At 42.5% G+C, this 23943-nt stretch overlaps 1 protein-coding gene across 1 annotated transcript in view; it reads left to right on the top strand.

The window, feature by feature from the left end:
• sdk2a (sidekick cell adhesion molecule 2a) overlaps positions 1 to 22049 on the top strand; it is a gene marked incomplete at its 3' end in the record, with an annotated part of 39171 nt that extends 17122 nt beyond the window's left edge. The window contains exons 17-44 of the mRNA XM_080511312.1: positions 3486 to 3601; positions 3768 to 3963; positions 4063 to 4161; positions 4266 to 4457; positions 4651 to 4772; positions 4881 to 4990; positions 5542 to 5692; positions 7106 to 7343; positions 7433 to 7548; positions 7658 to 7847; positions 8132 to 8230; positions 8819 to 9019; positions 9227 to 9428; positions 9637 to 9740; positions 9904 to 9974; positions 10660 to 10795; positions 10962 to 11018; positions 11539 to 11640; positions 11724 to 11839; positions 11972 to 12158; positions 13647 to 13784; positions 14381 to 14542; positions 14662 to 14787; positions 14894 to 15058; positions 15145 to 15285; positions 17517 to 17661; positions 20016 to 20145; positions 21630 to 22049. Of these exons, the coding sequence (XP_080367438.1) occupies positions 3486 to 3601; positions 3768 to 3963; positions 4063 to 4161; positions 4266 to 4457; positions 4651 to 4772; positions 4881 to 4990; positions 5542 to 5692; positions 7106 to 7343; positions 7433 to 7548; positions 7658 to 7847; positions 8132 to 8230; positions 8819 to 9019; positions 9227 to 9428; positions 9637 to 9740; positions 9904 to 9974; positions 10660 to 10795; positions 10962 to 11018; positions 11539 to 11640; positions 11724 to 11839; positions 11972 to 12158; positions 13647 to 13784; positions 14381 to 14542; positions 14662 to 14787; positions 14894 to 15058; positions 15145 to 15285; positions 17517 to 17661; positions 20016 to 20145; positions 21630 to 22049 (4232 nt within the window). The remainder of the gene's footprint in view (positions 1 to 3485; positions 3602 to 3767; positions 3964 to 4062; positions 4162 to 4265; positions 4458 to 4650; positions 4773 to 4880; positions 4991 to 5541; positions 5693 to 7105; positions 7344 to 7432; positions 7549 to 7657; positions 7848 to 8131; positions 8231 to 8818; positions 9020 to 9226; positions 9429 to 9636; positions 9741 to 9903; positions 9975 to 10659; positions 10796 to 10961; positions 11019 to 11538; positions 11641 to 11723; positions 11840 to 11971; positions 12159 to 13646; positions 13785 to 14380; positions 14543 to 14661; positions 14788 to 14893; positions 15059 to 15144; positions 15286 to 17516; positions 17662 to 20015; positions 20146 to 21629) is intronic.
• Between the last annotated feature and the right edge of the window lie 1894 nt (positions 22050 to 23943).

The following is a 23943-nucleotide window of genomic DNA, read 5'->3' on the forward strand; positions in this document are numbered from 1 at the left end:
TGCCAGTCCATCACGGGGAAAACACAAAGAGACACACAACCACACACACTCACATCCACATGCTGATATTAGAGTCACCAATTAACTTCACGTGCATGTTTTTGGACTGTGGGAGGGAAAAAAGGGTGGAACTGGAGGAAACCTGCAAACACATTGAAAGGCCCAGTCGGTATTTGAACCCAGACCTTCTCGCTTTGAGGCGAGAATGCTGCCCACTGTTCCGCTGTGCGACAAGAAATGTAAAAATATACTTGGGGCAGCTTTGAGGGCCCCAATTTCAGTTTCCAATATGGCCGCTTGTGATCTTTCGATGTTGTTGTTGTTGCCGGATTTAAAAGTTCTCCAACTGTGTCAATAACTTGTCCATGCATCACTGCTGCACTATTGCGTGTGTGCATGTGCGCGTGTGTGTGTGTGTGTGCGTGTGTGCGTGTGTGCGTGTGTGTGTGTGTGTGTGTGTGTGTGTGTGTGTGTGTGTGTGTGTGTGTGTGTGAGAAATTCCAATATTTTTAAGAATGATTGGTTTCATGAATACTGCTGGTGTTGTCTGACTCGTGACAAACTGGAACACTCCAACCTGGTTTATCCAAGAAAAGTTTTTTTTTTTAAAGCTGGTTTGCTTGAATAAGGAGTAAGAAGAATTTGTACGAGTGAGGAATACATCTTGTCAATAAGGAAAGTTCCTCTATGGTGGTGGGAATCTATGTATAGATCATAAAGACAGACCTTTTAAAAACAAAAGTCAATTCTAAAAGTGAAGCATTTGGTATCGAGTGTATCTATTTTTCCATTGATCTACAAATCAATATGAGTCAAGTTGAGTTTTTGCCAATCACATGTATTGGTAGATCTACAACAGTGTGTTTTTTACTGTCGGCTGTCTTAGTTAGAAGTCAGCAGTTAGTGCAGAGCAGCGGCAGTGAAGCTTGTGAAAGACATCAGCATGTAAGTGCTGTTTGCCTCTCAGCGTGGCTTACTTGTTTTTGTCTGTTTTTATGTGGTTCATTTCCTAATAAATCCTGCAATCTGTAGAACAAAGTGTGTGCAAACTGGAGCCAAAAGCTTCATCAGATCCTTCCACTGTAATTTAGTCCAAGCTTTTACTGTCGCGTCCGCGCTTGTGTTTGGATAGATGTGGATTTATCTCTTCGTTTGTCTTACTGTCATCAATCTTCATACGTCGCTGTTTACTCTTTTTAATTCCTACATTGTTTTTAAGCAGTGTTAGGAATGGATTCTATTATCCGGCATTTCTGTAACCGCCGCACTTAACACACAGGAAGAATGTTCAAGTTGACGACCTGAAGACTTTGGTGGTGCAGATTTGATTGAATCTCCACATATATCACCACATGTTGATGAGTGTCAAGCTTGTGACATGCCTCCCAATGCACCAGAGAGAAATGGCCTCGCTTCACTTCATCCCTCACTGTACACGCTGTGGAGAATAATTAGAACACACATTGTGAACTTTCCCTGGTGTCACACGGCTACATATTTCTGTCACACCTACCGATTTCACACACACACCCCCACCGCCCCGTTACTCAAACATCTTCACAGGAGGAAATCCACTGTTGTTACTGTAAAATGAACAAAGTCTTTGATTTATTTTGTGGCGACAGATCTTTGGGGATGAGCCTTTACACACTTTGAAAGCTGCTTTCAAAGACAATTTCTTTAGCGTGTGACTCGACCTTTTAAGATATAAGTTAACAAGCTGATTTCCTATCAAAACACACAGCCAAAAATGAAGGTTGTGGCTTATGCATCGGCGTGATCAAAGGTTAATCCATGTTTTTATCGCACCAACATTAAATAATACTGCTTTTACTGGCTTTCGAAATCAATTCATAGATTAAGGTGAGTTTAAAATGCTGCTTGTAGACTGTACCCTACACCAGACAGAGGATATCGCTTCTGGTTGAGATATGCTGCTCCGACTTCCAGCTTGATTTTAAATTCCTTTAACTTGTATATAAAGCTTTGAAAGGCTTAACACACAGGCATATCTCTGAATCCCTGTCATGTTAAATCCATTCCATGCAGAGAGATCTCTCCACCAGACTCCCCGACATATTCTCAAGGGTAGGCATAAGAAAATTGGGAGTGTTTAAATTTCCTTTCCTGTTAAATTCTCTGCTCTGATACTTATTAGAGAGGTAGACTCAGAAGTTATTTTTGACTTCATTAGGTTTTGCAGGTATGCGGATTGCCGGCTTATTAGTCTGTATCGGGGGCTTCGAGTCTATGCTGATTTATCTGGTTTGCATTTTGACCTCAAGTAAAAAACACTGCACTGAGACAGAAACATTGAAATGGACAGAATTTTCAGGAAAGTATCACATATCTTTTTATTCACACTTAAAACCTTAAATAAGCTATTTCTTTCTGTAGTTACTATAATTGTGCTGCAACTTCAGCGAAACTGTTTTTTTTTTTTTTATTTCTTCTTGACAATCATTGCTCCTGATATGCTCTCTGCGTTTTTTTCTTCTTTTTTTTTTCTCGAGGTTTCATCATTACTTTCCCATATGACTCTCATAAATATAGCTTGTATCATCCACACTATGTGTTTCTCTGTCTAAAAAATATGGCTTCTATTTTTTGTCACCTTCTCTTGGCTAGATGATCACAAAATACTCCACATGCCTCAAAAAAATATGATGAATTCGAGCTGGCACACGTTAATGCTAAAACCTTGGAAACTCTGGCACATTTTGTGTGATGCCTGATCAATTAGTCAGTTAATGACAAGGTCCAAATCAAAGTCAGCTGCATCTGCAAGTAAACAAAAGTAGCACATTTCTTCGGGAAACGCAAGATCTCTGTGTTTAATTAGTGAAACTATGAAACCTGGAAGGTATGCAAACATCACAATTTTATTCCCAAATTATGATTTCATCATCCAAGTCACTGTTGGTGAATAACAACGGCAAAAAAGGCATTCATGTTGTGTCGCTCAGCGCTCATTAATTGGATGTTTCCATCACTCTCTCCAATGAGGAGCCACGGCGGCAGACGTTGATGCTTATTTAAATGCATTCAAGGACAGAGAAGGACAGCGTGGGGACACGAGGACATGTAGTGGTCAATCAGTTTATTAATGTGCAACTCCCTGACTGTTTTCCGGTGTTACATCAGAATGGCATGCTCACATCAAACAAACTGCTGCAGGGTTCACCTGGAAGCTGCCTGAGGCAACTACTCTCACACCCGGTTTGATTGGCATGTTCTTCCCTCCCCAAATGAGCCAAAATACAAATTCCTTCAGCTTGATTCTCACGCTCCAAATGAGGCCAGTCTGAATGTGCCTCATGTAGATTTGTAAGGTGGTTTTTTTTTTTCCAGATCTCATTAGTATTATTTCCTTCTCTCCCTCTTTTTGCCCACCTGCCCTTCCCTCCCTCTCTCCTCCTTCCTTGTAATCTTTATCCCTCCCTGTATCTCTTGTGTTTTTTTTTTTTCTTTCTCCTCTGGATCAGTGCCCACTGTGCCACCAGGAAATGTACAAGCCGAGCCTGTCAACTCTACCACAGTGCATTTTACCTGGAGTGCCCCGAGCCCTCAGTTTATCAATGGAATCAACCAAGGATATAAGGTGAGTACATGCCTTCTGTCGACTAGTGCACTCTAGTGGGCAGTGGTAGAAGGGCAATTCATGGTCAAGGCATCGCTACTGGCGAAGCCCCATTTTCACAGAGGATGAGAAAGGATTTAAGTGTGAAATCCTTGCTGTATGCTCAATTTGGGCCTTGTACTTCCAGCTATTGGCGTGGGAACCCGGTCGTACAAACGAGGTCACCGTGGTCACGGTGCGCCCCAACTTCCAGGACAGCATGCACGTGGGTTACATATCGGGCCTTAAAAAGTTCACAGAGTACTACATTTCAGTGTTATGCTTCACCACCCCTGGAGACGGACCGCGCAGTCTGGCTCAGCGGCTACGCACTCATGAGGACAGTACGTGCCCCTGTTCAGGATATTAAAAGTCTTTACAGAAAATGATGTGCTCGGCTGTTGTTCTCCTCCCTCACTGCCTGTTTGTGTTCTTCTTTATAGCCCCTGGAGCTGTGGGACACCTGAGTTTCACTGACATCCTGGACACGTCGCTGAAAGTCAGCTGGAAGGAACCACAAGAGAAAAACGGAGTCCTCACAGGTAATCATTAAAATGACCAAAATGTTAACATGCCTCCCTCATCTTGCTTGGATTTACTGTGAAGGCAGTGTAACACTGTCCTGATTAAATTCACCTTCTTTCAGGGTATCGGATTTCCTGGGAGGAGTTCAATAGGACCAATACAAGGGTGACCCATTATTTACCCAACTTGACTCAGGAGTACAAGGTTACAGGGCTCACCGCCCTCACTACTTACACCATCCAGGTGGCGGCCATGACCTCCAAAGGTCAAGGTCAGCTCTCCGCTTCCACTATATCGTCGGGAGTCCCACCAGGTTCGTGGTTCGAATGAGTTAATGAACTTTTAGATAGAGAATTAGGAAGCACTTGAAACTTCCCTGAGGAGAGCTGAACTTCAAATAGTTCCGCCGCACTCTCTGACTCAACACACTCACACTCAGCAAATTCTAAAAATAGTGATGCCTCAATCATTATCTTAATTAATGTTTTTATAATTTTCTTCCACAGAGTTGCCTGGTCCTCCCACTAATTTAGCCATCTCCAACATTGGGGCGCGCTCCGTCAATCTGCAGTTCAAACCAGGTTATGATGGAAAAACATCTATCTCCCGTTGGCAGGTTGAAGCTCAGGTAGGACATTTTTGTTTTAGAATTGAATACAAGAACAGCCTGTGTTTTTCCTTTCATCATTTTATGTCATGAAGAACTGACCCCAACGTAATACTTTGTGCATTTCAGATTGGCATAATTGGTGAGAATGAAGAGTGGCTGATGGTGCAGGAGCTGGCTAACGAACCTGACGCTCGCTCGCTGGAGGTCCTGGACCTGAACCCATATACTTTCTACAGGTGAATGCATACAAAATAAGCAGTACAGTATGTGTATTTTAAGTAAAACATGCTTCACACACATATGTAATAGTTTGGGGGGGGGGGGGGGCTGTTGTCTAATTTATTGTTGTTTTGTTCAATCGCATTCATGACCAAAGTAGAGAGGTCATGACTTTGTTATTTTTGGTCATTTTGTTTAAATGTATGTGCTTCATCATCCCTGACTTATCACCTATTTACACCTGATATGACATAATGTTTAATTGGCCAACGAGTTTCATTTCTAAAAAAGATCAGATTTACTCTGCCTTTTGTGTGGGAGCTTCCTTTCTGGCTTTATCTGCTCAGTGCAGCTTTATGCAGCTTCCATTGAAAACAGTCACAGTCTGGTGTGAATTTGGGGTTACACTTGTGGTTGTACACTAAAGTGTTTTTTTTTTATCATTATAATTTGTCTAGATTACACATTCAATATGCTTTGTAATAAAAAAAAAAAATGATAATTAGTATTTTATTCTATAAATTTTTCTTCTTCTATATCACTGATTTGTTTCTGGTTTTTGTCATAGGTTTCGAATGCATCAAGTCAACATTGTGGGCACCAGTCCTCCCAGTCAGCCCTCCAGAAAGATCCAGACCCTGCAGGCCCCTCCAGACATCTCCCCTGCAAACGTCACCTTACGGACTGCCAGTGAGACCAGTCTGTGGCTCCGCTGGGTGGTAAGACGTCACTGCTCTTTATACGCCGGTCCTGGCTGAGGCAGACCGAAGCTGGCTGCGCTTTAATAAAGGTTACAATATGCATGTTTTGGGCTCTGTATGAATTATGCACTTTAGATTTTGTTACGCCTTAGTATTCAAAGAAGCTATTTTAAACGGTTGGTTTATTCTCTCAAGGTCCTGCTCATTGACATGGTGGAGAATTATCTTGGGACAAGACCGTATTGTAAAAAATGCCCTTGGGTTATTAACTGGCTATAACATTTATAAAATGTTCCTTACAAAAACCCATTTTAGTTGATTTCATTTTTCCCATAACTACCATAAAAAATGTTTCACGTGTTACTAAAGTTTGACATCACAGAGTGACTCTCCAGAAATCTATGAAAAACTGAACAGATGCACCTTTCTTTCTTCGGGGACTGTTGTCTGACGATTGAGTGCAAGTAATTGTATTTGTGACGTTTCAGAAGGCTATACACACACACACACGCACACGCACACACACACACACACACACACACACACACACACACACACACACACACACACACACACACACACACGCCGTGTCCTTCATTACTGCCGCTTCCTGCGTCAGCGTTTGGTCACTGTATTCTTCATGAGTGGGCCGGCGAGACACAGAGGGCTTGTCATATTCCTGTGGCTCATACAGGATTAAAAAGGTTGAATATACCTGCATCTAAAAGCAGAGAGGTGTCAACGCTGTGATATGGCTGTACAAATTAATGACATAGCTCAGTGATTGTGGCTCATTTCAAAAGCTGGCTGTTAAGCTGTTGTAAAATTTTGTGGTCCACTTCATAGCTGTGTCACAGTACTCTTGAAGAGAGTGAGCTTGAATACTAAATCAATCACACTATCACAGTTAAACGCTCTGGATGTATTCAGGTGTCTTGTCATGTATAATGCAGAGTTATGTGCCTTTTTTCAGTATGACAAATACACAATTTAAAAAAGTCCATGTTTTCTCGTCGCACTGCTTTTTGCCCGGCATACAAAGGTTTTCAACCTAAAACAAGTAACGATAATTGATATGTCAGTGGTTTTAGCTGCATTAAAGTCACTCCGTGTGTTTTATATAAGGATTTATGTGGGAAAAGTCAATCTCTAAAATGAGGGCTTGTGTTATAAAGACACTGTGCTACTGTGTGCACCAGATTCAATGGTAATATCATTATTTTAATACAAAGTATTGTTGTGACATTTTAAAAACACCCAATGCAACTCAACTGCTTTCTCAATGTGTCTGGAAACACCTCTTAGCTGCAGTTAAATCACTGTGAAGTACAGCCTCTCATGGCTTATGTCTTCATTATGCACACAGTTATGATCTTATTCATATCGATCTTGCATGAACTGGGAAATAAACACAGCCAAAACTATTTTCAGCCTCTACCAGAGTGGGAGTACAACGGCAACCCAGAACTGGTCGGTTACCGAGTCCAGTATTCTAAAGCGGGATCTAAAGGGGGGGTTCTCTCCCACGTCATCATGGACCGGCTGGAGAGGGAGTTCACTATCGAAGACTTGGAAGAGTGGACAGAGTACGAGGTCAGAGTTCAAGCCGTCAATGGTATCGGCTCTGGGCCTTGGGGCCAGCCGGTCCATGGCAGGACCCGGGAGTCAGGTGAGGGGAGAGAAATGCATATTTCAACACGTAATCACACCGCTCTCCCTGATATGCTCTCAAATCTCGGTCTACCTCTCTTGGCGCAGTCCCCTCCAGTGGTCCCACCAACGTGTCAGCATTTGCCACCACCTCCAGCAGTATCCTCGTGCGGTGGGGAGAAGTCCAAGAGGCCGACCGCAATGGGCTCATTCTGGGCTACAAGGTCACACCACATACCCTTCATCACAGCATCTTTCTAAAAACTAATTTCGCTGTTAAATTTCATTATTGAAAAAGTTGCTCACCGGTATGAAATCCCCTGCATCTTCCAGGTTGTGTATAAAGAAAAGGACTCAGATGCAGCTCCAAACTTCTGGACAGTTGAAGGCAACACGAGCCACAGTGTCCAGCTCAGTGGTCTGGGCAAGTATGTCCTATATGAGATTCAGGTGCTGGCCTTCACTCGCATCGGAGACGGCAGGAGCAGCTCACCATCCATTCTGGAAAGAACCTTGGACGACGGTAAAGATGAATGCCTACAGAGCAACATAACCTTGCCGTTATTATTGAAGATGTTTATTTCATTCTAAACAAGCACAGAACACTGTTTCAATGTCAGGAATTTGTTTTTTTTGTCTCTTTAAATTTTAACACTTTCCTCATTTAAAATCTAATTTCAGTCAAATGCATGCAAAAAATATTTGGTCATTATTGAATTGTGACTCTGTGTTTGTAGATTTATACATCTTTCAAATTTTTTTCATTGGATTGTGGTAAAATGACTGATGTTGTGCTTGGTGCGACAGTGCCTGGGCCTCCAGTAGGAATCTTGTTCCCTGAAGTCAGAACCACCTCTGTACGTCTCATCTGGCAACCTCCTGCACAGCCCAACGGTATTATACTGGGTGAGTTTGCAATTTACTGACCATCATCTTCAACCTTGAACAGTATTGGTAGATAATGGAGATAAAGGAAAGGAAAGGCAACGGATGCCTATTTGTATTGCAACACTTCAACAGTGGTGCTTTCTAAAAGGCTGCACATAATGCAGGAAAGACATTAGGACAAAATGTAAAAGAAATACAAGCCTCTATTAAAAGACACACATTAATGGGATGTTAAAGGAATAAAATAAAAGAGAAGATAAAATTGAGAAGAAATAAAATAAGACAGATGAAGCAGCAAAATAAAACCAGAGCGTAACTATAGTGCAGCACAGTCAGTGTCCCTCATTAAATTTAATAAAAAAAAGAGGAGTGAGCTACAAAGTCTTTAGCCTTGATTTAAACAAAATCTCGGTACTAAAAAAATGAGATTTCCTTCAGCTTTTTTGGTTTTTTTTTTTTACTGCATTGGAATTGCTCTGCATTTTGATCCTTTTATTAGTAGTAGTAGTAGTAAGAATAATTATTATTATTGTTATTATTAATTATTGTTATTATTATTAATATCATTAATCATGACTTTATATTGACGTGACTTTGTCTTCTTAGCCTATCAGATCACATTCAGAAGAAACTCCTCAAATAGCAATGCCGCCACAGTCGACGTGCTGAGCCCCAGCGCTCGACAGTACACAGCAAGTGGATTGAAACCAGAAATGGTTTATGTATTCCGCCTCACTGCTCAGACACGGAAGGGTTGGGGAGAGGCTGCGGAGGCTTTGGTGGTCACAACAGAAAAGAGAGGCAAGTGTGAAATGCTCCGGTTAAAAATGTATCCTTTTCAATTATTCACCTCTAAATAGAAAGTTTAAAAGAGACCATGTGTGTGTGTGTGTGTGTGTGTGTGTGTGTGTGTGTGTGTGTGTGTGTGTGTGTGTGTGTGTGTGTGTGTGTGTGTGTGTGTGTGTGTGTGTGTGTGTGTGTGTGTGTGTGTGTGTGTTTGTGTGTGCCCTTCAGCTCGACCCCAACCCACAAGTCGTCCCACAGTGCCTCAAGAAGAAGTCCAGGCTCGCAGAGTGCTGTTGTCATGGGAACCAGGCAGCGACGGCCTGTCCCCAGTCCGTTACTATACGGTCCAGTACCGGGAGCTGCCAGACAGCAACTGGACTGTCCACTCCGCATCAGTCAGCCATGAGACACACTCCTACATCGTCGACAGGTGAATACAAAAATCCATTTTCTGCGGCTATGTGATCAGAAAATAGAAATATGTGGGGGTCCACGCGCCTACAAATTCCTCCTTCTCTGTCTGTCTGTCTGTCTGTCTGTCTGTCTGTCTGTCTGTCTGTCTGTCTGTCTGTCTCTCTCTGTCTCTCTCTGTCTCTCTCTCTCTCTCTCTCTCTCTCTCTCTCTCTCTCTCTCTGAAGGTTAAAGCCGTTCACCTCTTACCAGTTCCGTGTTAAAGCCACCAATGACATCGGAGACAGTGAATACAGTCTGGAGAGTGAGGCCATCACGACACTACAGGATGGTAAGAATACTTTTCATTCAGGTGTACAAGAATATTTAAGAACTGACAAATAGGCCTTTACATCCATGCTTGGTTACCCAAATAATCTCCACCACACTGTCTGGATTATAAATCCCTTTCTGGTTGGTCTTCTCACCACCACTTTTTTTTACATTTCCTGCAGCGCCGGACAAAGCCCCCACAATCCTGTCTGTTACGCCTCACACCACCACGTCTGTGCTGGTTCGGTGGCAGGTATGCTGTTTAATGACTGTGTCATCCACACAACCATGCATCGTCTACACTGGTATACCCTGTTCAACTCAACTTTGACACAGACAGACAACCCCCCCCCCCCCCCCCCACACACACACACACACACACACACACACACACACACACACACAAACATATACACATTCAGCCACAGCTACAAGAAAGCAAGAGTCACAAATGAACTACATATGCATGTTTTTGGAATTATGGGAGATCATGCAAACTCCACACAGAAAGGTTCCCAAATCAGGCATAATCTTGCTGTAAAGTGCTAATCCTCTACACTACCGTGTGACACGAGCTCCATTACGTGAATGGAAAAATGAATAAGAAAATGTGAAATTCATTCAAATCAAGTTGAATTTATTCATGGAGCACATTTAAAAACAACAGCTGTTGACCAAAGTGTTGTACAGTAGCAACATATTTAAATAGAGGAGGCAGAGCAGAACTGTTATAATGGAGTCAAAACAACTGTCACACCCACTTCAAAGCTAACGAGTGAAGGTTTATGTTAAGATGATTTTAAGCCAGGCGGTGTCAAGGCCAGTGCAGTCTGTTATGAAGATTCTGGGTTGTTGTTTTTTTCTGCCAAGGATAGCTGATTGTATATGGTTGCAGAAAAAAAATAACTGGATATATAACAACTCTCTGCTTCTTCTAGCCTCCCTCTGAGGATCACATCAATGGAGTCTTGTTAGGGTTCAGGGTCAGATACCGGGAGTTGCATTACGACAGACTGCGCACCTTTACAATCCGCACAATAAACAGCCCATCTGCCAACTGGGCTGATCTCACAGGTCAGTTGACTTTTTTTTTTTTAATCGGTCACTTCATCTACACTGAAAACAGTTACCTGTTTTTTTAATTTTTTTATTTTATTCACTTGACTTTCAAATCAGTCTATTTAATTATTTACCATCATCAAGATGCTTGATCATGCTTCTCCTTGTATCCAAATTCCAGCTCCCTACAGCATCAGGAACTTAAGCGAGTCCTCGCTCACCCAATATGAACTGGATAGTAAGCAACACTCTCTCTCTCTCTCTCTCTCTCTCTCTCTCTCTCTCTCTCTCTCTCTCTCTCTCTCTCGCCCATCTTTCTCCAGCTGTTTGCATGTCATCTGCTTTATCCCACTTCCACAAAATAAAACCGCTGTATGATAATTCACTGAAAGTGTGCGCTCCATCCTCCCACTCAGCTGGAGCCGCTGAGGGGCCACCGGAGATTCTTATCGTGTGAATGCAACTTTAATCTCTCCAAGCTGCCCCGTCATTATTTCAGCATGTTTTCCTCCCTTTTTTTTTTCCTTTCTTTTTTTTTTTTTTTAATCACCGACAAATCTTTCCCCTTGTCCCCACAACAACCCCACATCTTTTCATCAGTGCGCTTTATAACTCTTACCCTGCGTCTTTTTGTTCAATTTGCGATGTTGTCTTGCCACAGGCGTCACTACAACTGTGTGTCTCTCTGGAATAGCTTTCTTTTGTTCTTTCATCTTAACTGTTCTATTACAACGCCGCGTTGGGTTCTCTCCTTGCAGATTTGAGTAAACACAAACGCTATGAAATTCGGCTCAGTGTGTACAATGCAGTGGGTGAGGGTCCCAGCAGCTCACCGCAGGAAGTGTTTGTGGGAGAGGCGGGTAGGTTTCTTCCACTTATCCTAATTCTTGATCTCTTAATGCGCGAGTATCTCGCTCTCTCTCTCACACACACTTCTTTCCAGTGCCAACAGCCCCTCCCCAAAATGTGGTGGTCCAGTCCTCCACAGCCACTCAGCTGGATGTCACCTGGGACCCGCCTCCTCTGGATGCTCAGAACGGAGACATACAGGGCTACAAGGTATCAATACTCTGTCTTTTCTGTGTATTACAAGAACACGAATCCAACTTACATCATGCCTTTCTATATTGATATATTTCCATTGAAAAATGGATGACTTCTGCATGTTGAACTCTTTTATTCCATTTCTAGATCTATTTCTGGGAGTTTCAGCTCCAGAATGAGACGGAGCGGCTGCGCACTCTCTTCTTGCCGGAGCTCGGGGTGAAGCTGAAGAACCTGACAGGCTACACCACCTACATGATCAGTGTGGCAGCTTTCAATGCTGCAGGGGATGGACCCCGCTCCCTGCCCACCAGAGGGCGCACTCAGCAAGCAGGTGAATAGAAAAAAAAAAAAAGAACAGATGTGGAAATGGAGATTAATGGATCCTTCAAAGAAGCCAGTGAAATCTATCTTCCAAGTAGCGTTGTTTTTTGTGTGGGTTTTTTTTCAGTTTTTGTTTTTGTATTGTAACTAAATCTGTCCCCCGTGCTGAAATTTCCACAATGATGTTCTTCCTCATTATTTAAGCACAATGTTTGTGGCTCTCAAGTGCTTTTGAAGCGCAGAACTAAAGACTTGAACCGTTGATTCAGTATCCCAGGATAGAGAAGAAAGAACTGATGATGAGTGCTTTTCTGTCCCCACAAAACAGCACACGACAACTAATACTATAGCTTTAAGACAAAAAAAAAAAAGCCTGCTCCTGCTATTCAGCAAGAATCAGAACATTTTCACTGAAGAGTTTTGTTTCGTCCTATGAGCTACGGCGTGAGAGATCAGTCTGTCTGGCACCTCCTCCAGTACAAGCCATGGGGTTGAAATCCTAATGACGGCGGAGGAGCAACGAATACAGAGTGCGGGGGACACATGTAGATTAGTTTTTTTTGGCCTCAGCTGCACAAAGACGTCTGTGTTTACCAGCGAGTGAGAGTCCCTCCTCTGTGGTTTCAGCACAAAAATGGTTTACAGTATAAATTTCCCTCGTCTTTTCCACCCCCTTGAAGGCTGTGACATTGGCACGGCGTACAAAGTGCTGAGAACTTAAAAACACAGGCAGGAATTCTGGCTCTGTGCACCACAGGGTACTGGGAAGTGAGCCAACACAAGCTTTTGTGAGTTTAATGCAGAATTGTGGCTAAATCCTGACACTAGCTGGATCTGAGTTGGGTCAGCAGGCAGGCATTTCTCACAGCTCTCACTGAAGGTCACACAAATTTGTGTCTACTTTTTGTTTTTTGAGTGACTCATTTGCCTAAACTGTCATACGGGATGTTTTATTTTTCTTCTGAACTCGACCCCAGTACGTGTTTTGACGAGCAGGTGCACACATAGACATAATTTTTAAGTATTATTGTACAACATTGTCCCCAAATTTTTCCCACTTTTGTGACATATAGCATAATGTAACTATTTGGACTAAAGTATGAAAATAGTTCTAAATAGATAATGAAACCTAACAATGCCTGCAGATGAACCTAAATGCAGCAAAACCTTGAGAATTAGAATGTATCGCTTTGAATTACACTGCAAAAAATGTGGAAAAAATATATTTCATATATCATAAAACAACATTTTTATTGTTGTATCTAGTGTGGACAAATGTGTTGAGATTGTGCCAGTGGTGAAATATGCTATATAAATAAAAGCCATAAAACTTCAGCTTATAGTTTTCATTACAAAATTCTATAAAGTTCATCAAACATTTAGTTTTTTTTCCATATTTGAAACTGTTTCTCATACCCAGGTCAATGCATTGCAGTCTTGATTATTTTGTCTTTTGTGAAGACTTGTCATCTTTTTTCCCCCTTTCTTTACCCAAAAGCTCCGAGCGCTCCGAGCTACATTCACTTCAGCGAGCTGACCACCACCTCAGTCAATGTGTCCTGGGGAGAGCCCAAGCAGGCCAACGGCATCATTGAGGGCTACCGCCTGGTGTACGAGCCCTGCACTCCAGTAGATGGTGAGAAAATCTGTCATCTCTCCCACATTCCTCAGCTGGCTTTCCCAGACAGTAATTTACAGCCTCCTGCCTACCAACCGTGGTCTGTTTTAATGCACAGTGCTTGAGTACAAACTGTAATTTGTTACAGATGAGCATAAGCCCCGCAGTCACGTATATGGTGGAATGTTCTAGTGATGCTTTACTTCCACTCTTACTGAGGAGAAATGTGATTAATAGCTACGTAAATGTGGTTGTCAAGTAATTAGGAGCAGAGGTGAGGCTGCTGTCCCTCAGCTATCACATAATAGATCATATCTCTTTCAGCTGAGCTGAACTAGACACAAATATCAGTTAATGAGTAAAAAAATATGCAATTTTTGATATCCGTTGCTTTCTAAGTATCTAATAGCCTCTGTAATATTCAATATTTTGCGGTCATATGTCCAAACATGTCTGTGTCTGAAGGTGTGTGTGTGTGTGGCAATGTGTGTGTGTGTGTGTATGTGTGATGCTGTGTCTGCTTGTATGAACAAAGCTTGGCTATGTGTCGCTTGTAGAAAGCAGTATCTAGAGTCTTAGTGTTTCCTGTACAGACTCCTCTCCTCGCACTCCAGGTGTCAGTAAGATAGTGACAGTAGATGTTAAAGGGAGCGCACCTCTGTGGATGAAGCTCAAAGACCTGGCTGATGGCGTCACCTATAACTTTCGTATTCGGGCCAAAACCCTCACGTATGGTCCTGAGGTGGAGGCCAACATCACCACTGGGCCAGGAGAAGGTGGGATACTCTCAGCCTGTTATGTATTACTGCCTCAATCTTCAGCACCAGTGCCAATAACATAATCTACTGAAAGATTACGTGCCATTCCTTCCAACTTTACTCCTTATCTTCTGAAGGCGCCCCAGGACCTCCTGGCGAACCTTTTATTTCTCGATACGGCACCGTTCTGACGCTGCACTGGACAAGTGGTGATCAAGGCCGTGCACCCATCACACGATATGTCATCGAGGCGAGACCCTCTGGTGAGTCATCTGCATAAACAGCTCTCTACTTTCAGCCCCTCAAGCGATGTGTCCATCATACCACTTTGATTTTATTCATGTTTTTTTTTTCTCCTTTTACCGTCAGATGAAGGGCTGTGGGATATTCTTATCAAAGACATTCCCAAGGAAGTGACATCCTACACTCTTAATCTGGATATGCTACGAGAGGGAATCACGTATGACTTTCGAGTAATTGCTGTCAACGACTACGGATATGGCTCCCCCAGCGCACCTTCTCCCTCCATATCAGGTGAAGTGTTTGTTCATGATTTCATGTAAAATTGTATTCATGAAACAACATGTTGCTGATGTAGCTGTTGATGTTCTGCTTTACAGCCCAGAAAGTTTCGCCCTTCTATGAAGAGTGGTGGTTTTTAGTAGTCATCGCACTGGTGGGCCTGATCTTCATCCTGCTCCTTGTTTTCATCCTTATCATCCGAGGCCAGAGTAAAAAATACACCAAAAAAGCCGACTCAGGTATGAAGCTATCTGCTTAACCCTGTTAGCAGCTCCGTTTCTCTTGCAAACCTATTGCTATTTGTCTCCCTCTCAGACAAACCTGCTGAGAATCGCATTTTAATGATTACAAAACTGAAGTCTATTTAATGCAATGCGCGTGTGACGGCTCACACAATTAGACAAATTACCCAGGATTCTCGACATTGTTTGGCTGACAGAGGAGAGACGCGCGTAAAGGTTATCGGGGAAGCAGCTGAAAGAGGCAGATAAATAAATATTATTGTTCCTGTTTAACTGCAGCGGGGATCAATACCTGGATAAATGGCTTGGCAGTAGTTTAATGCGCAGGTCATTAGTCACCGTGAGAGTAATTGTAAAACTACCACACAAGTGTCTCCCATACTAGTGTATCAAGAAGCCCATTTTCATGATTGTAAATTATCTCGGGTGACACTACAACTCCTACAAAGCCCTTTGTCATGGTTTCTGTCTTCAGCGGCATAAATCTCAGGTAGAAGAACTTAATCAGCCTTATTGTTATTGCTCTTGTTTATACATCACTGCTGGAAAATACGAGGCTCTTGAAAGACGTCTGGGAATAATTATTTCAACAGTGTAATTATCCGGTAGCAGGAAGTCGGTAGCGGTGCAGTTGGGCAGCGTGGTGGGAAAGAAAAGGAGGTGGGGAAAAAACGTAGGGTCAGGTCAAGTCTTCTTAAAGCATTGTGTCTTTGACTCATTAGCTGAGTCCGCATGTTTCACTGTGACAGGGTTCGTAAACAAATCTGCAATACGAAGAGAGCCTCTGCTTTCTAGTTGCATCGGAGTTGTTTATGGCTTTGCAGAGTGGAGGCGATAAAAGATCCGCACCCTTCACTCTGGTTTCCTCAGGGTAAACTTTCAGAAGTTTTGTTTTCAAGATGTGTGTGTGTGTGTGTGTGTGTGTGTGTGTGTGTGTGTGTGTGTGTGTGTGTGTGTGTGTGTGTGTGTGTGTGTGTGTGTGTGTGCGTGTGTGCGTGTGTGCGTGTGTGCGTGTGTGCGCGCGTGCGTGCGTGTGTGTGTGCATGCGTATGTGCACGCGTGCTTTCACCAGTGTGTGAATAAAATGTAACGTTATTATTCATACTCAGACATAGAGACTGGCTGGACAAGTTTGTACTATTTCTCTGACTTTTAGAGTTGTGATAAACTGATTTCCGAAACACAGTTTCTCAGAGGAAATGGCGTCTGTTTGAGTTAGTAGTTCCCAACGCTGTAGACAAATGGAGCACAGCAGCAAGTCCTTCCCGGACCCCAAGTTTTGTTTCCAAAGTGGCTGTGCATACCTTGACTTGTTATCGTAAACAGTGTTTTATGCAGTTTTTACAGCATATAGAAGTTTTTTGACTCTTTCATTGAAAAGTAAAGTGAAGGTAGCGTAGAGAAATGTTTTAATTTGACTCAAATTCGCATACTGAGTTTGAATTAACTAGCATTAGCCCATGGTAAGTCACTTGGATAGAGTGCTATATAAAGTTTTACAAATTAATTAGAGCAAAATGGTTTTACTGAAAGTGTCCCTGCTGTTTTCTAACCTGCAATATTGTATTAAATTCAGTTCTTGAACCTCTTTTGTTTTTTTTCTGAGTAAGTGACACCTTTCTAATTGATACATTGATACACATTTACTTGTAAAGACAAGTTGTGCTACAGTTTTGTCCTGTGTGTACCAATATAAGAAGCTGTCCTCAAAGATAGTATTGTCATTCAATGTATTCATAGCTGCTTTACTTTACTTTACTTTAAAAAGTTAGCACTATAACAACTTTACTTCCTGGCTTGCAATGCTGTGATAAACTTGAACTCTGCAACCCTTATTTTCTGAGTTATGAATTCTTAGTTTCAAGATAATTGGAACTCAATAGGCTTTTAAGCTAAAGCTTGAAGTCAGTCTCTCTTGAATTTGACTTTCAGGTTTTGACCGTGAAAATTAAAAAGGAGATAGGCATTATCAGCTCCAGTGCAACTGAAAAGCAATTCCTTCCTACTTTTGGAAGATCTGAACTAGGCAAATAGAAATGTAGTGGTAACTTTTGAAATACCTCTTGGAAATTAGGCAAAAGTTTTCTTCCTATGCTGAAAGAAAATATCAACTGTCTTGTGTTTAGTAAGTCATCCAGACTTCAATCGATTTCAGATTTGATTGAATATTTAAAATCATTTATTTCATTCCACAAACCACACAGTGTCGTCCTCATACCCCTGTCCAGGCACCCACTCCAACTGCACCGCGCTGCCTCTGACCCACGGGGAGATGGTGCGCCTGGACGAAGGTCGCTTCCCTGCTCTGGAGCTTAACAACAGGCGCCTGTCTGTGAAAAACTCCTTCTGCCGCAAAAACGGCATCTACACCCGGTTAGTCAACGTTGTTGTTACTCCGCTGTACAAGCATTGTGCTAATCAAGCTGACCACGCATTCATTTCCTGCAGCAAGAGATTCATTTTCTCACATTTTGTTTGGTTTTTTGGGGTTTTTTTTCACTTTCTGTGCTGTGTGTTATTCATAGAGCTGACCAAAATCATAATGCATTTCCCTTTTGGATCGCAATAACGTCCGTCTGGAATAAACAGACTCTTAAGGAGCCCGGCCGCTGATTTGAGCCTTCTTCCTCTAATCTCGTTGATATTCTGTGTTTGTGTGAAGCAACAATTTATACAAGGGGGCAGCACAATACCGGCTTATTAACATTCAAGAGCTCTCGCAAGTGTGCTTTGTCTGCCCATCACGGCTCCAGACAAAGAGTTCTTATGGGTCCAAACCGGCTACTTCTATTTGGCCTTGAGCCCAGAGTTTCTCTTGAGTGCAGTGCTATGAAAGCTGTCACACATTAAGTTCTGTCAGCAGGACTTTGGGAGACTAGCTCTGAGGCAATATCTAGGTAAACATTAGATAAGGGGAATTTCACAGACTCTGCAGCATTAAGCTCTGTACAGACACGGGTCACGACTGGAATCGCGGTCAGTTTGTCATATTGGGGGATGGGGAGCTTCAGAGTCTGCTTCTTGTCACTGCTCCAAAAAAAGAAAAAGATGTTGGCTTTTGCACATTAGTGTGTATGTTATGGTGGAATGTGCTGGGAGTGCACTAAAGGCAGAGGAATCTGCTGTTTTCTCCTTGACCAAGGAGGCCAAGGCGAAGATCAAAGGGTCTGGGGGAGCTGGTAGCTGCCTCTCTTTGAAGGGCTCCAATCTGGTCCCATACTGTTTGCTAATGATCTGTAGACTGAGGAGGAAGAGTGGGAGGACTCCCTGTGGGATATTTGAAAGTGTGAGGGAAAGGAGGATGAATTAGACAGATAAGGCAAGGGGGAAAAAATACGGCGCTCCTAAATAATTCAAAGCTCAGGATCCCTTGCCCCTCCTCCCCTACATTTGCATGTCCCCATCTTTCTTTCTTTTTTTTTTTTTTTTAAACATCTGACCCAACCTTGGCTGAATGGAGAAGTTTTTTCTTTCCTGAGTGTCATCCTCCCCTCACGTCATCGCCTTTAACCCAGAGGAGACGACCCTTTGTTGTGTCAACCCTTTCATGGCCACCGTCATGTTGTGTCTCCTAAACTCGTTCTTGGCATACTTTGGTGATTTAGCTCCTGTATGCTCCACAAGTATGTTTCTTTTCCCAGGATATGTCAAGGTTGCCTGCTTTATGCCTAAATATTACACTTGACATCACAGCATTTTATGCCTGTCTGTTCTACCCACGCATACTACATTTTCTGTTTCACATCATTTTAAACATTTACTTTTAAGCCATTCCTGGTTTATTTAATTTTTTTTGGGCGGCTCATTTTTCTCACAAACCAACTGAGTGAAGTGTCCTTTTAATGCTGTATTAGCCTGAACGTATAGTGAACTCTCTGATGTAGTTCAGTGATGTGAGGGTAGTGGTCCAGTTATGCACCGTCCAATTCCTCCTCAGCGGACCCTGAACGTATCAGTGGTCATTACTGCAGAGGGAGAAAAATAATAGTCTGCACAGATGTTCCTCTCTGCTTCACTTCAGAGTCTTAATGATTGGATTAGTTTTTTTTAACTTGACTTGCACTCGTATAAGGACTTCATAATACTCAAGGAGCTCAAGTTCATACTTAGTTACCCAGTTCGTCTGTAGGAATCCTAAATCTCTCACTGACTCAGTCTGTACAGACATTCAGCGCTCATCACCACAAAGCCTGCTTTCATGAAGATGCCCATGTATTTTTGTGTTTGCGTATCTCGTGAAGCTGAGATGAACTCGCCCCCCCACCCCAGCTGCCAACTGACACTTTGCTGCAAAGACTAGAAAGAAATAGCAAAAGAATAAGACCAATTATAATCTTCTTCTTGCATTATGTATCAGTGGCTTCCAGGAATGCACAAATGCCCGATTCTGTGCTTGTCTGAGCTAAGCTATAGTTTTCATCCTCGTAATCAATGAGTCTGTGCTCAATCTGTTTGTGTTCCTCCTACCGAACACCCTGTGGGATGTGATTCATCTTCATTTTTAGAACCGGTTTACAGTCTTTCATTGGCTGCCTGTGTGGCGTCAGTCATGAGATTGACACAGCTTTCCATGTTTACTCAAACAAATCTGGCTCTGATAAATCTGTTTGACTTTCCTTACGGAAATAAATGCAATCTTGATAGAAGAACAGACACCTGGTAAAACTTTTAGCTCTTGTTAAACTCACACAAACTCCTCACTCACTGCTTTCCCTTCATGTGTTCAGGTCTCCTCCAAGACCGAGTCCTGGAAGTCTGCACTACTCAGACGAAGATGTCAGCACAAAGTATAACGACCTGATCCCGGCAGAGAGCAGCAGTCTGACTGAAAAACCCTCTGAAATCTCTGACTCCCAGGTGAGCTGTGACCACAGCTTTACAGCCTTCACCCAGCCCACCATCTGGTATCTGTCCCAAGGCTCAAATGAAAATTAAAGCTGTTTGCATTTCTCAAAGTTGTAACCTTTTCAAACTAAACAAATGCATTTTATAACACTTCTGTTCTCACATCTATCATAGTGACTGAGTTGCTATGGGCAGTGGTGGCATAGAGGTTGAATCTCTTTGCCACCAAGTCACTGCTAATCAAAGATGCACATCACATGATTCGCTGAAAGATGAGCTTCAATCATTGTGTTTCTAGATGTGGAATCTAATAAATGCTATGATCCTCCAGTTTTTCTGGTAATATGTGAATGTTGTTGTGCAACAAAAGTGGATCACTGCAAATGTAAATGTCCTATGTTTGTGTACTCCAAGTAACACTGACATTTCTGGATGTTCTAATCTTAATTCCTCCCATGGGACGCCTGAGAACGGTCAATTCTCATGCTTCACGTGCATTTGGCTAGCTTTACAGCTAATTCATTTCCCTCAAACAGGAAACGATTTCTTCATCTTTGCCAATCATCATGTGCTGATCCGAATCTCTCCATGAAGCGAGAGCTGATCCAGAAGGTTGCAAGTGACGAGAGATGGTAGACACAAAAGGCAGAGAGAGTACACATTTCCAACATCTGTCTTCGGCCACACTCTCGCCACATCACAGTGGCCAATTTATCTGGCACCTGCGTATTGAAAACATTGTCCAACCCAGTTTGGACAAACAGTGCTCTCGCGGGAGACACAAACCGGCCTTGTTCTTTAACGCTGCATAGCCTCCCACTGTTTACCTGCCACTTGTGCAAATAAATGAGGCTTGGACATCTGCTGTGCTGCAGCCTTAAAAGACTAGCGGATTGGCAAGCACTTGTGGGGCAAACAAATTTGACAAAAGCTTAGTACTTTCTGTCAGTGTAATTTGTTGTTTTTTTATTCCGTATTGGATGGCATCAGTAGAAGTTTGCAGCATACACTCATTTATAGCCCAAATTAGTTTGTAGGGCTCCTCCATAACTGTTTATCTGCTTTAGTAGTGCAGAAACAGCATGCACAAGCATTTGCATCGTAAACTGTTGGCTTGCTTTTGAAAAACAGAAAGCAAACAAATCCTGTAAACATTGTCTCTGTCTAATTCTGGGACATTTATGTGTGCACTTATCATATTTGTGCTCCAAAGAGCTGTGGGTGAGCTCCAAGCTCTGAAAGCTTCTCCATACAAGTGATTATCTCTTCCATAGAATTGCACATGGATTAATAGATTCCCCATTGTCAGTAGATTTTTCCCGCTGTATTATGACTCACTATTGTGCAGTTTGTCAGTAAATTGCACAATACTGGAAATAGAATATGCCTGGATTTAAGAGCATAGAGATGCCGCTGTCATTTTTCTTTGTAGTAAACATCCTCTCTTCTTATACTGTCAAAGTGCCATCTGACTGATTCTTCTGAATTACTCACAGGGGAGCGACAGCGAGTATGAAATGGATCAGAGTCGGCAGAAGACCCACTCCTTCGTCAACCACTACATCAGCGACCCCACCTACTACAACTCGTGGCGGCGGCAGCAGAAGGGCGTCTCGCGCCCGCCGGCATATGGATACTCCCAGCCCGAGCCCCTGGTGGAGCAAGAGTCCCGACAGCACCCGCCACCCGTGCCCCCGCTGCCCCCCCTGCCCCCTCTCCTGCCACAGAGCGCCCCGTCCCCACAGCCTCAGTGCCAAGGCCAGGGCACCCTGTTCAGGCCAAAGGGCAGCCGGACTCCTACCCCCTCCCTGCTGTCATCTGAACCCCCCAGCCAGCACAGCACCCTGTACCGGCCCCCCAGCAGTCTGGGCTGTGCCGCTCAGGCACCGACCGCAGGCTTCTCCTCTTTTGTTTGACACACAGCTGTCTTTCCTCTAACAACGGGACCCTGAGGACGAGTCTTCGATTTTGTTGCTGTTGGTTTATTTGTATATTGCTCTCCTTTTTTTTTATTTTAATTTTTTTTTATTTTATTCTATTCTGTCTTACTGACAGAGTTGTTGCTCAATATTAAGCATTGCAGACATCTTAAATACTGCTTTCTCCTCCGTGAAGATTGTGTGTATGATTGTGTGTTGCAGGTATGATTGGTAAATCTATGTAGTATGTAATTTATGAAGAGACAATCATTTGAAGGATTTTATGCATTGCTTCAGTAAATTAATTTGAAGACTCAACCGTTGAACAAGGAAAAAAAAACTCAATTTGAAGTTTTAAAAAAGATATCCTTGTTTAAAAAAAGAAAAAACACTGTATTATTGTTTGATATGAGAGCTTTATGGAACAACAACCAACTTAGAACCATATAGAGTATGGAGCACTTGGCTTGCTGAAAGTGGACAATGGAACCCTCTGATGGAATTAAGTGGTGTTTGACTACGGACAAACTGAAAGTGAGAAACGGACTCTGACATGGAGAAAGGCGCTCGTGGTCAGCGTGCCGCCATGGAGTTTCTCACTCTGCCTAATCATTGTTTGAACCGCATTACGTGTTTACTAAATGTACTTGTCTCAAATTGTTTACCAGATATTTATATCAATCAGCTTCGAGCTCAACATTTCCAGATCATCACTAGTGGCAATGTAATGAATCACATTAAAGCATTGTGGCACCTTTTATAGTAGTCTGAGGATGTTGATTGTGTGCTGAAGCTCATGGCGGAAAATGAACAACCACAGCGTTTGATTTCTTTATTAGTATTCCCAGATAATAACCAAAAGCACAAATCATGTTGGTACGAATGATGTGTGGATTCAATGGATGTCAAAACAGGACGGATGGATTTAAATCACGAGGTGAAGTCACTGAATATCAATGTTTCTTTACCAGAGTATATCCACTACAACAAAGATGTCTGATATCATGCTGAATGTGATCAAAGTGAGCACAGGGGAACTGTCTCTATCAGATCAGAGAAATCGTGAAATTGGTCACGTACAGATATTCAAAGGTCAAAACAAGACACCTTCACAACAGTTTACACTGTGAATGAACAACAGCCGACACATACATGAAAGAAATTAACTGGTTTCATGGTCATATGACTGAATAATTTGTGTCTGGACAGTTTATCCATGTTATGATGAGATGATTTGAATATGCTAATTCCTTACAAACAGACATTGCTGTGCTGGCGTTGGATGTACGTTTAGTGTATAAACTACATAAGTCAAGATATAGTGTCACCTGTTAGATTCCCAAAGTTGACATCACAGTATGGAACAATTCTTGGCTTTTTCGTCATCAATCACAGTATTTTTAAAACAAGTATATAGTGAGGGGATTTATTTATCCATTGCAGCATGTAAGAGGATTTATAGAGCTTGTTTTACATAAGATCAGACCACGCAAACTAAAGTCCTAAGAAGACGGTTTTTTGCATGATATTTAATACAAAATGACACTTTATCCCACAACACAGTGAAAGATCTGATTCTTTTGGCCACAACAGAGACATAATTGCAGTGCATGAAATCGTGACTTAGTAGGAAGACTTCAAAAGAGAACCTGATCCAGCGCAAGCATGCTGAAAATCAGGAGCAGGGTGAGACAGGTGCCTGACTAATCTTCTTATTTCAGGCCAGAACACATTGATCATCAGCAAAGCAAATGAAAGTGAAACGGGGATTATGCTGGAAGGTTTAGGCAAGAGGCACATGTCTGGTCAAGGTTGCAGATCGCTGGAGCATTTTTGTTTACCTCAAAATCACTGACAGACAAAAAAGTACAAGAAAAAAAAAACTTTGGAA

The sequence above is a fragment of the Blennius ocellaris genome (genome assembly GCF_963422515.1).
Source record: "Blennius ocellaris genome assembly, chromosome: 16".
Lineage (NCBI taxonomy): Eukaryota > Metazoa > Chordata > Actinopteri > Blenniiformes > Blenniidae > Blennius > Blennius ocellaris.